Raw genomic sequence first — 13,696 nt, forward strand, 5'->3', positions numbered from 1 at the left:
TCCTTGAATTACCTTGTTTGTTAACATTTGGGTTAATACATTCATAGCACCAATTTATGGTCATTCAGTTCTAATGAAAGGACAGAATACACAAGGAAGAAACCTACCAATTAGAAATAGACTAAACTGTTCATGACATGTTGAAAAATGAAACCTAAAATAACTAAGGGTATCATCCAAATGGTACACTGACTTTTCAATAAATTCACCAAAAATGATTACATACATTTCAAAATCATTCTGTGTAATTGTATTCATTAATATGGGAAAACTAAGTACCATTTATTCTTAAAATTACTGAAAAGATAACAGCAATAGGCAAATGTTCACTGACCACCTAAAATCTTTAAATGGCATGCAGATGAATACTTTACTTGCCTCTGCATGTGTTTGTGATGGTGCCACCAGTGGGGCAGGATACGGAAACACCTTGCATCACTGTTTGATAGTGATTCATAAACACATGTCTATCACAGAATCATAAATAGAACTATCATATTATTACGGAAAGAGCTTTGTTGCTAATGATAAACAAGAAAAAACAATGATGTTCTCAGCTAGAAAAACATCCCTTCTTAAATCTAGCTGGATAGTATTGGTATCCTCCGAACAACCAAATTATTTGTTGATTTTCAGATAAATTATCAATTGGTGATGAAACAGGTATATTATTATCATTGAATATACTGATTGAGAGGCCATTTGGAACTCAGACATTTTGCAGTCAAAAAGCAGATATAAATATGTTTTTCAAATATAGATTCAACATTTAAAAAAGTCATTATAGTGTATGTTAAATTTTCCTTTGTGAATAATATTTGTTTAATATTTTTTAGCAATGTAAATCTAAATTGCACTCTTCAATCAATGCTTTTCCAATGTATGGTCATAAATATTTGAGACTTCGACAATAACACTCAGAGTGAAAAAATAACTGGTATTAATGATGTGGGGAAGGGGATGTTGGCAATCAGTCCCAATTTTCTTCTCATACTCCATAATGATAATATAATCATGAATAATGAATGATGATAATTTTTATGGATATACAACTTCTTTATTCTGTTCACATTAAGCTCTCACAGAATAAAGAAGTTGTATATTCATTAAAAATATCATCATTCTTCATCAACTCAACGTCTAAAATACCCATCAAAGATAATCATTAATACTTTAAAGCCTTGGGCCAACACAGACTGGTTGGCTGGAACTGAAATATTGTCAGTCAGTGTAACATAAGAAACAGGAAAGTCAACAACCGACATCATCTTCAGATACATCCCCAGATTCATCAATGTAATGACATGCTCGTAATGACATGTTAGCCCCTGTTACTTATACACCTTGATGAACACTGCAGTGATGCTTTTGAATGACTTAAGAATGTGTGGATACTCTTTTGTGTGCATGGAAAAAACACAGGGCTGAGACTGACATGTCTTTCAACACATTTTATGATCAATGGAAGAAAATGAATGGCTGGCTGTGGTCACAGGTAGACATAGAAAAATACTGTGTTTGTCGTACTCCTGCTGATAAGGATGTACTAAGATGTCACTGGGTGATTAATCCCGAGACATCTTGTATCAAGCATTGAAAGTCGTTACCTGCGTCAGGTGAGAGGCCGGTGATGATGAATAGCACAACTGAACTAAATACACCTTCCTCCTTCGCCACACTGTTATAATCCAATACAGAATGAAGGATGACCATGGGTAGAGTTGTCCTGTGTAAAATCCAAGGACATGCAGCTCATCCAAAACAGCTTGTCCCCAATACATTCACCCATCCATCAAAAGTGGCTCATGTCAGTTCACACATGTGCACATCCTTTCCCCCTCTGTTGACACAGTAGCCAAGTCCACACACACATATGGCTGAGTCTATTGAATGTAATGGGGAAGGAAGGTGTGGAACTGGCCAAACTTGTTTGAAGATCCTTGTGTTTGTACACAAGACTCACTTAGCTAAAGAAGCTGAGTTGAGATCAGTCGAGCGTTCACAAGACAATCTCCTTCAAGCAATCCTCGACATTCCATCATACAAAATGTGATGTCCTCTCAATACTAAACAACACAGGGATTCATGACACATTGTGACAAAAGCACAATGCAGTTTTTATCAGTAACGCACATTGAATAGGTTATTGGTCACTTAACCCAAGAGCACAAATTGTAGAGCAACTTTTATTGCCTTGCTTGAATGCAAGTGAATAATATACCGTATCACTCCCTGTCTGACGGACAGACTTCGAAACTGTTGTACTGAGAATATACTCTACAATTAATCCTTCAATAATACACTGTCAGCTCAGTATATCAGCTGGACATAGGGACTCCTTCATGTTCAAGCCTCCTACAGGTTCGAGTTGTGTTGATTGTTCCTGAGTCAATATTTTGGCAACATGTTCCAGTGTCAATATTGTGTCTAGAAACCTGTGAAAATAATATCAGAAAACCAGGAATCCATAGTTCATGTATTTTTATGTGATCTAAAATCAGCTTTGAATACCAGTACATCAGAAACGGTCATGTGATTTGTCATTTGAAAATTTATGTGCCCTAAGTTTTTGGTGTGCTTTAGGTTATGTATCTTATCTGACCTCTCGTTATTACCAGACTGTTAATTGACAGTATTGTTGTCACTTTACTTGTTAAATATCCACCACAAACACACATAAATCAATCACCAGTTCATCAACACATCAAAGCATTGGTATCATGTCGATATTATGAGAAAGTCTGCTGTTTGATGAGTCAAAGTAGCAATCTCAACATGGCTGACATTGAGAATTATGTGGATTATTACCAGGTGATTGATTTATTGAAGATGAAAGTCTGACAAGGGTCATGAAGGTTATACACGGATGAGAATAAGAGTTAGTGAGTGAGTATGGTTTTACTCCGCTTTTAACAATATTCAAGGAATATCAGCAGGGGACACCAGAAATAGGCTTAACACATTGTACCCGTGTTGGGGAATGAACCCGGTTGTGTTGCATCACAAGTGAACACTTTTACCACTAGGCTACCCCACCACCCCAGAGAACATGCTAAATATATTTGAATATTTGAGCACATTTTTTGTGCAGTAAATGAGAGTCAAAACAATAAACAATACATTTTCATTATGGATGCCAAAATATCTAATTTGATTAAGAAAATGGATTTTTCAGCAAAATTCTCGCATGTGCATGAACCAAACCATAAGTACAATGTATGATAAAAAACATACATTGACATCATCAATAATTTATCAGCCATGTGGTGGTAGGCCAGTTTCAGAGTTATTATTATCATAAAGTTTACTTAATGTAATTGATACTTAAATTGACAGACTCTGTAAGCTAGCATTTTTTTATTGTTTTTTTTCTTCAAAATATTGACATTAAAGAATCATACCACACCACATGCAATGTTTTTCGGGTTGTTTGTTTTGTAAACATATCATAAACATACTTGATATAATCATCATCATATGATACAGCTAATGTTTGTGAACAATGTTTGTCAATCCAGGTGAACATAAGGCAGAACAAACTTCCTCAAATATATGTTCTGAACTATCATGCAACTTCACACAGGTACAAAATGGCTGAGGAGTTAATGAGGAAAGATTTCAGTTTAAAATCAGCTTATGTAACAGCAAAGTTTTAAAGGCTGGTACCCTGTAAGGCTAGGTTCAAGCCAAGTTTCACACTTAAAAGACCTTGAGTTGTCAGATGTTGTAAAGTGTAAACATTTACACCAAACAGATAGTATGAAGCATATGATCACTCTTACAATCTGTAATCAAACTACAAATGTATTACATGATGTCATCGCATCCCATTTGTGTAGATCGTTGCACATGCTGTTGATCACTGGTTTGTCTGGTCCAGACTCGATTATTTACAAACTCTCGCAATATAGCTGGAATATTGCTGAGTGCGGCGTAAAACAAACAAACAAACAAACAAATTTTTAAACATCTAATTCAGATTAATATCAATTTCTTCCATGTTCGTAAACATCTGTTTTTACTGTAACATGTACTTTTAGATTTAGGCAAGACTCCATGTGGACATCCAAATGTCTCACACCTGGCACAGGTATGCTGCTTGTCACCCCCCTGGAACTGTCAGTCCTCGGCCAATTAATCCATGTTACTGACACCTAGGTGCTGATGGGTCTTTAATGAGGGCCTAGGGGCTTAGTAGGACTTGCATACCACATGGTATTATACACATCACTGGGTGAGGGGGATTGGAAGGGATTGAGGCCACTGGGCACATGAGAAGGGCAGGGTGAGGGAAAATATGTGAGTTATCAAGGACAGTGAAAAACACTAGATGGCTACAAGGTTGTAAATTTATCAGGTACCCAGCTCTGTAATCTTGAAGGACATGGGAAAATGTTTGACTGGGCCTTTTTTCATGATCCTTGCAAACCTTTTTTTTAAATCACATTTTCTTTCATTCATCAATCATTAGAAACTGATATTTAGTCTTTGAAATGAATTTGTTTTATAAATTATCTTAAAAATATAACCAAAAGTGGCTAAGAAAATAATTTAATTTCCGGAAGGGATCTACATTTGCCAAAGTATTGTAGACTTCCTTTCACATATTTGTTTTTAGGCTCGATCTGTTTTGAGAAACGTAACTCATTTAATTCATCAATATCCATAACCCCTCTCAGTATGGTTTATTTTGTCATGATCCTTTTCACTTCATGAAAAGGGGCGGTGGGGTAGCCTAGTGGTTAAAGCGTTCGCTCATCACACCAAAGGCTGGGTTTGATTCCCCACATGGGGACAATGTGTAAAGCTCATTTCTGGTGTCCACTTCTGTGATATTGTTGGAATATTGCTAAAAGTGGCGTAAAACTAAACTCATTCACTCACAGATTTCATGAAGAAATCTGACAAATGGGTGTTTATATGAATCTTGTCCTCTGTCATAAGTACCATGTTGTGAGTGAGTGAGTGAGTGAGATACTTTATGGGCTACCATCAATAATCCTGCTAAATATGTTGCAGTGATCTGTAAATAATCTGATTGTCTGAACCAATCTGACCAGTGGTCAATACCATGAGTTATGACCGATGCCAAATAAGACACACAGTCATCATCCCTCATTAATCCACCTTATCCTCACCATTGGGGTGGCTGGGAGAGGACCTTGTTATCAAACAATCCCCACAGATAACAAAATCATTTCAAGATTGACTCAATGTTATACACCCTGACAGATGGAGCAAATCACAATGTACATTTCTTTATTTCATGACTTGATGAACTACACTAAATGCAAAACCTTGAGATGCTAATCATATAATCAGTTGTGACCTCTGTCATTTAACTTACTGCACAGTTGTAGTTTTAAAACTACTTTCCCATTTTGATAAACAATGCCAAAATCATACCCTATGTAGTATTATCCATGGAACTACATACTGGTAGCTATAACCCCACACAACTGAATGCTATACAAAAATATAGAGATTTAGACGTGAAATACTTATACTGATAGTTTATTCATGAAGCAGATATCTCCAAAAACGAACATACAGAATACATGGTTCCTCATATTTAATATTTCAAAACTATTCATTCCTAATCTTTGCTCTTAAGGATTTCAAACAAAGATGCAAACAAAATATGTACACGGAAGCTAGTTTTTGACTCCACTTCTTCCATGAAAGAATTTGACAAATCAAAAACAAAGCATACACTTTTTCCTTCTAGATAAACTGTGCACAAGAACCATTTCCTTTCCTGGTAGATGGACGGACGGTATAGCCGTACAAATTGTTGAAATTCTCCTCGCTGACCATGTTGGCCCACAAATATTTTGTTCCTGGCTTAAACAGAGAACCTTGCTTCCAAGCACGATTAGCATGAGTGAGCTAATCGTCTACCAAACAACTGCTCTCACTTGCATTTAGTTAAAAACACCCCCATGAAGTAACGCTGGGAGGTTAGCTATGGCCCACATGCCTGGAAGCCGACCTCTTAATGAATTAGAGCCTTAATTACTCAATTGATTGGCTGCATGCTAGAGGATATTTAGGCAAGCAATTGTGTGTGGCTGAGTCAACACCTTGAGCTTCTATTCAAATGTACAGATGTATAGACACTGTGTAGGGGGCAGTGTCTGGGTCTGGTCTTCGGTGACACTGTGTTTACCGAATGTCAGGTCTGTATACCATGCAGGCATTTTCAGAATTAGTCGGATAATCTCTTGTGTTCATTCTGTCTTCAGTTCGAAAACAATCTTATATACTTACCCTTTTTGTGAACACATGGTGTCTTCACTAACTTTCAGTGACCAATTCTAAATGTTTCACTGATTATTGTGCTCATTGTAATCTTTCCCTCTAGACTAAGATACTATTTCTGATATTCCTTTACCTGTTAAATCTACTTCAGTGCTTTGGTAGTGTTTCCGAACTTGTGAGTGACATGGTTCTATTTATGGATCAATATCATTAGGTCACTATATATTACTGGTTGTCTGATTGATTTTAAATGTTTTGGGCAATTTGGAATTTATGAAAAACTATTTCAAAATCAATATCACAGACCATGGAATTAGGAAAGACAATAAAGCAGATACAAAGTTACAGTATGTGACCATTCAACTGAACTATGACTTGTCCAGGTTTGGCACTAAGGAGTGTACAAGATGTCACTGGAAATATTTGCAAAAATGTTCATAACTATTTCATGGATATATATCGTATACTCAGCAAAGAGAAATGTTATTTATGAGTCTTTGAAACAAAGTGAAGGATAACATAACAGTACATGTGTCCTTGATGCTGTACAGATATACTCAGTGCACTGTGAAAGGTAAAATGTATATAAGGCAGTGGAGCAATATATATGTAGCACAAAACAGTTTGAGTGAAATGTACCTTGTAAAATCTCTTCTCTTTCCTTGCCTTCTTTCTGATTTCATATCTGTCCAGTATAACTTTCTTAATTGTGATGTATTTATACAGTAAATGAACTTTGTAAATACCATGGAGGTGTTATAAGTTCGAGAACTTGTTCCCAATCCCTTTCACGCTGTGAATACAATATGTTTAGAGTGTGAAGTGCGTGATTGTTGTTTGTTTGTCAGCTCGACCACAACAACCTGTAAGTAATGGAGTCTAGACTAGACCAACCAGTTGTGTATATATAGCGTGAGTAATGACACACACTGTTGGCTTTCAGTGGAGGTACATGCCATGACCAAAATCAAGCCGCTTGAAACCTATCTTCAATTCACAAAGCCGGCCTTGACACAAACAAATCGAAAATTGCTTTAAACTGTTATTCCATTAATCTCATAAAAATCACATCTTCTACTCAATACCAAGCCTCTCTGTGTAGATCTCAGTGCATCTCCAAAGAATGTGGCCTGAGGTGAACCCTGACCAATAACATAAATATGTATGAGTTCTTCTGGCAATGTAAGGCAGCTTTCTAAAACAGGTAGGTTTAATTTTGTTATCACCTTTATTTTTCAAATTATCCCGCGAAGATCCAGGTTAGAATTTGGCTTCAGTAACCCATGCTTGTCGTAAGAGGCGGCTAATGGGATTGGGTGGTCAGACTTGCTGACTTGGTTGAAACATGTCATCGTATCCCAACTGCATAGATCAATGCTCATGCTGTTGATCACTGGATTGTCTGGTCCAGATTCAATTATTAACAGACTGCCCCCATATAGCTAGAATGTTGCTGAGTGCAGCATAAAACTAAACTCACTCACTCACTATTTTTCAAATGTGTATAAAGTTAAATCCACACAGAACGGTACTCCATTTAGTGTGTAGATGCCAATGTGCTTGGAAATGTCCGTCGGTGCAAAACATCCTTAACATTACATCATGACATTGTATCTTAAAATTCTTGGTTTTCTTTAGATCAGATATGCTGGTTTGAAAGGCTCGTTCACTTGTACTAAGAATACCTAGAACCCTCTAGCTCACTCACTTGGTCGACACATGTTTATGAATGGCAATTGAGTAGATCGATGCTCATGCTAATCACTGGATTATCTGGTCCAGACTCGATTATATACAGCCCGCCACCATATAGCTGGAATGTTGCTGAGTGCAGCATTTAATAACAAACAAACACTGTCATCCAACAACAGATCACTCGGAGTTCAGATTCATAAATAAATACATTAACATTTATTGCATACATTTGAAAATGCCACAATCTGCTGACACTGAAAGAATTGCACTTGTGGAGAGTAACAGTATAACTACATTTATTGTATAGCTTTGGCAAAGTCGGCATATTTAAATTGCATGCATGAAAATATATCATCACAAAGATATGATAAACAACATATAGGTTAAGGTCATGTCTGGATTTGCAGCATCTGAGTTTACATACATGTAAAAGACAAAACAGCACATTTCATGGAACATGTTCAGCACAGGTCATGAGTAACACAGCAGTACACAGACAGATCTTGTCATAAGCCTGCTTTAAAGGGGGACTTTGATCCACAGTTCATACTGAGACATTGTTTAACTAAGTAATCATTCACTTCTATGTTGATATACACATATATCATAACTTTTGAATTTAAGGTAAAAAAGCTGTTTTGTACTGACATCAGTCTACCTGCCAACTGACCCAGGCCTAGCCCCCATTTAAGCTTTGAAGATGATGAAAAGGTATGAAATTTTGTGAAATGTTGCCTATTCCTAGTTGTTATTTGGTCAAGCTGTCAATTCAGAGGATTCTATTGGATATTTTAGAAAACCGTAACATTCTACTTATTTTACATGACTGACTGACTGACTGAGTATGGTTTTACGCCGTTTTTAGCAATATTCCTGGGCCTAGATTTTCGAAGCTCTCTTAACGCTAAGATAGTCGTAAGTTAATGCTAATGTATGGCACGTACGACTATCTTAGCGCTAAGAGAGCTTCGAAAATCTAGGCCCAGCAATATCACGGCGGGGGAAACCAGAAATGGGCTTCACAAATTGTACCCATGTGGGGAATCGAACCCGGGCCTTCGGCGTCACGAGTGAACGCTTTAACCACTAGGCTATCCCACCGCCCCTCTTTTACATGATGATCGTCATCTATTTAATATTATTTAAAATACCTAGACCACATATACATACTTTTTTGAAGCATTAACAAATACAATGTTTGAAATACATTGGTACTAATACTGATTTAAATAATACTCAAAATATTATGCTGTTTGGTAGGGGTTAACACACAACTGCACAAATGATAGTTTTAAGGATAATAGTACTTTTGACTAAATTACCAAGCCATTATCCTAAGTTTAGTGTTTGTGTCATATATATTAAGTTTGTTTGTTTGACTTGAAATATGAAGAGTAGAAATAAATGGAATATTGCTTTCTTTTAATTCCGCAAGTCAGACTTTCCAATCATATAAATCAAAATTTATTTATGTTACCACAAATGTCAATGTATATGTCAAGAATGTTCTTTGCCATTTGATTAATATGAATTGGGTCTGGTATCAGATTGTCATGGTTGTAATGAGATTATTTGCCATCAATTTATTTTCAAAGAATGTTTATGGAAAATAACTACAGATAATAAACCTCTGTTATGTCTTGGTCTGTAATCTGTCATCCATTCTACAACATTTCCCGACATATACTTTGACATTTGTAGCTTAGGTTTTTACCAAGATGATTGGTTTTAAATCTGACTTTCAGTTGCAGAATTTCAAGGCAATATTCCACGTATTTCCACTCAGTTTACTTTGTGAACCATTTAAATAAAAATAATTTAATATATATATAACACCAAACACAAAAGTTAGGATAATGGCTTAATAATTAAGTCAAAAGTACTATTATCATTAAAACAATAATTATTTCCCCGTCTGTAATCTGTCATCCATTCAACAACACCTATTGCCAGGGTCATATGCACCAACTTCAGATAGAATAAATCTATTTATCAGTTTCGGATTGAAGGAGAAGTGCACAGTTGTCACACAACCATGATATAACTTCACATAGGCCATCGGTCTTGTATTAAATAATATTTGTTTGTATTAAGGATTACCCACAGTTTGCAGCTATTTTAGTCACACCTAAATACAGGCATGTCCATTAGGGATACATAGTAACATTACTGATATATACTGACAGAAACAAATAAAGGAACATAGGAAAATTCAAGCATTCCTTTAATATTTTCCAGTTTTCATCACCAGCTTTGAACAGCGTTGTGGGAGGAAATCTGAGAATAAATAAAGGAACACTGCCATGAAGTGGTGTTCCCTTATTTGTTTCCCGCAGTATATATGTAGCCACTCACATCATCACCTATCCCTGACCATTGGGAATACCATATCTGAACAGCTGCTTATTTTGTGAAGCATTGATAGGAAACACCCACATACCTGAGCCAGTGGTTTCCTAATATACAACCTATTGCCACCACACGGCACCTACAACACACCACTCAAACTGTAGCCATATACATATCGCAGGAAAACACTTCTAAAATATGTGAATGAAAAAAAAGGATGTATTCTACGATTGTATTGTAATGTATTCTTCCCATCTGCTTGACAAATTTAGAAATTGTACGACTGAAAATTATTTTTTTTAAAAATGGAGAAAGTGTGATCAAGGCACAGCTTAATACTAACCACTAATTCCAATTTGTATAGTTTATTCCCAATCTAATACACATGTGTGAATGAAATATGTCTGAACTTGGGTCTACAGTCAGCAGCATTACAACCATATCATAGTAGCTTGACACATGTCATCATATCCAAATTGTGTAGATCGATGCTCATGCTGTTGATCACTGGTTTGTCTGGTCCAAACTCAGTTATATACAGACCACCACTATATAGCTGGAACATTGCTGAGTGCAGCGTTAAACAACAAACCATATCATACAGCACTCTGTAAATGTCTGGGTCAGACAAACAAGTGATTCGTATCATTAGCTCTGATCCATATTTTCTGTGTATGATGAAATACACAACCAGTCAGGTCATACAACGTATCATCTGTCCAAAAGGTCTAAATAAATGTACACTTACTCTTCTGATTGGTTGAAACTTTTTGGACACAAATATTTGAAATTTAATAAATCAGCATAACTGTACATACATTAGTAAGAATGTCAATGATCACTTATCAATAAATATACCATGGAATACACATGGTGCTGCAGATCACAAGTCATGGTACGCTGAGTAACATGACAATCTTTGTCAAGGTGTGTGCATGGGTATCATTATGTCATGGCAACTTACAGTCTTATGGCAACTCACAGTATTAAGTTTGCCATGGCACTGTAGCTCACCTGAGTATAAAGTTGAAATTGTCAATAAGTTCCTGACAGCACTGATATTAACAAAATCTGGTTGAAAAGGGGACTAAATACCATTTGAAATGGTATCATTAAGCTTCATTGGATTTTATTTTCTTAGGAGATAATGTTTACTGTGTGAGGAAATTGTGAGATTTCAGGATCATGCCAAAACGTGAAGTTGGTGAAACAAGCGTCAAAATTTAAAATATCATGAAAAACTGAAAATGACATTGCCTTGAGCCCTACTACCAAACTACAAATATACCTTATGAAATTAAAGTTTGAAAGTCTTTTTGACTGAGAAATGGCAAAAAAAATTTGTTTTTCAAATGATTGTACTGATATTGAAGATCTAATTTGAAACTCTTCAACAAAATGGGACGTCAGCCTTTTGGGAACCAGCATATGAATGTCGGCTTTCATTAGCCCTGTACATGGTTTCTGAGAAAATGTTTACGTTGGACAATGGACAAACATGTCACAACATGAGTGCACTTGACTTAGTCAGGTGAGCTAAAAATGGGTAGTGGGAATTTCGTTTTCATCACCAAGCATCACTTCAGTGGATATTGGACGCTTTATAAATACATAAATTATTATGATTATTATTTATTATGAAAGAAAATATTCATAGTTCCATTATTCCAGATTTTTGATAATTGACAAACATATCATTTCAAAGTCGTCATTGTGTTTACTTGTCTCTCTAATTCTGCTAACACTTGTACCTTGATTTATACCTTATGGTATTTTCTTACCAGAAGGTTAAAACTAGTTGAAGGGAGGTAACTCTTACAACCAATCTTGCCTCTAATATATAGCTGATTCTTTGCAAATTCAGGCTCACCACATGATATTTTTCTATATCTTTCCTCATAGTGTATACCAACAATATCTGTCAGGACAAACTGTTTAGTTGAGACTTCGGACAAAATTGAACATCATCACAAGTAATCACAAACCAACATGTCATCCTCCCCGACCTCTACCATGTATAATAGTGGGTTTAGTTTTACACCACTTTTAGCAATATTCCAGCAATATCAAGCGGGGAACACCAGAAATGGGCTTCACACATGGACACATGTGAGAAATCAAACCCCGGTTTTCAGCATTACGAGTGAATGCTTAAACCACTAGGCTACCCCACCGCCCCTCCATGCATATGAATTCTGTGTACAGTATGAACCTTTATAAGCTTTACATCCTTCTTTACCCATACAGCCGACCAAGGGATGTCACTTAGTCACCACGTTACACTAAAGTTACCTCATCATAAAAACAATTTGTTCACATGGATAGGATATTCATTATCCAAACTCATTTTCCAAACTGCTTATTTGACGTCCTTTGTAATGCTCACTACGTTGCGTACAAAGTTGTAAGTTCAAAAGTAAATTGTAGAAGCTTTCAAATTAAACATTCAACAAACACACTTATTACTAAATAAAAAATATGTAATTATTCCATTATTATTTAAAAATATAGAAGAACAAACTTAACAGTTTGAATTTTTTTGGTCAAGTTGCCCTTAGTGACATACAGCCATTCCTTGTCCATGTAACTGTGATACAACGCATGCACTGCCATTGATACAAAGTCACGCAACAAAACAAACAACAAGATACGTAAATCAGACTCCAAGCAGCTGGATCAGGAACAGCTCCATCTTCAACAACAGTAGGTACCACTTTAACTCCATGAAACAACTTATCCATCTTGGTTTCATGGTCACTATATATGAAAGACCGCGGATGATGTCCGAGAAGTCACTTGACAGGAAGTGAGGTAACAATTGTCACCTATGACACATTGGACTTTGTAGTTTTGTTTTCTGATTTCTTGGTTCCAGCACTGCCATCTGTCGTGGTAGAGGTGTCAGATGACTCGGACTGCAACGTGAAAATAGATTTTTTGTAAAATCTAACTATTATAATACTGTACAAAAACTGTTCACTTTAGGGTACATTTCACCAAAATTAATTACATGCTTTGAGTGACACTTAAGAAGAAAAAACTGATCATAGAACAGACAAGTAAGTACATTGTACACATAAGTATGTCACCACCAGGATAATAGTGGGGGACCCGTGAAGGTCCGGGTTAGAATTGATCTCCAGTAACCCATGCTTGTCGTAAGAGGCGACTAATAGAGTTGGGTGGTCAGGCTCGCTGGCACATGTCATTATATTCCAATTGCGTAGATCGATGCTTATGCTGTTGATTGTCTGGTCCATATAGCTGTAATATTGCTGAGTGCGGTGTTAAACAACAAACCAACAACAACAATATAGAGAAGCTAATTAATGCTTTCTTATGACTGCTGTGTTTCTTCTTTAACATCACATGCAGCAATATCTCAGCTACT

The 13,696-nt window shown here is 36.2% G+C and overlaps 2 protein-coding genes across 2 annotated transcripts in view; both read right to left on the reverse strand.

Annotated features, from left to right (window-relative positions):
• Window positions 1-7,073, reverse strand: part of LOC124282410 — a 52,284-nt gene extending 45,211 nt beyond the window's left edge. Inside the window, exons 1-2 of the mRNA XM_046718392.1 lie at window positions 6,901-7,073; window positions 1,608-2,435 (exon numbers count right to left, since the gene is read on the reverse strand). The gene's annotated coding sequence lies outside the window, so the exon portion shown is untranslated. The remainder of the gene's footprint in view (window positions 1-1,607; window positions 2,436-6,900) is intronic.
• Window positions 2,297-13,696, reverse strand: part of LOC124282505 — a 96,924-nt gene continuing 85,524 nt past the window's right edge. The window contains 3 exon segments of the mRNA XM_046718515.1: window positions 2,297-2,309; window positions 7,733-7,740; window positions 12,087-13,220. Of these exon segments, the coding sequence (XP_046574471.1) occupies window positions 13,131-13,220 (90 nt within the window). The 3' untranslated portion in view covers window positions 2,297-2,309; window positions 7,733-7,740; window positions 12,087-13,130.

Source organism: Haliotis rubra, unplaced genomic scaffold (genome assembly GCF_003918875.1).
Source record: "Haliotis rubra isolate DU_JTF1 unplaced genomic scaffold, ASM391887v1 Scf3, whole genome shotgun sequence".
In the NCBI taxonomy this organism is placed as follows: Eukaryota; Metazoa; Mollusca; class Gastropoda; order Lepetellida; family Haliotidae; genus Haliotis; species Haliotis rubra.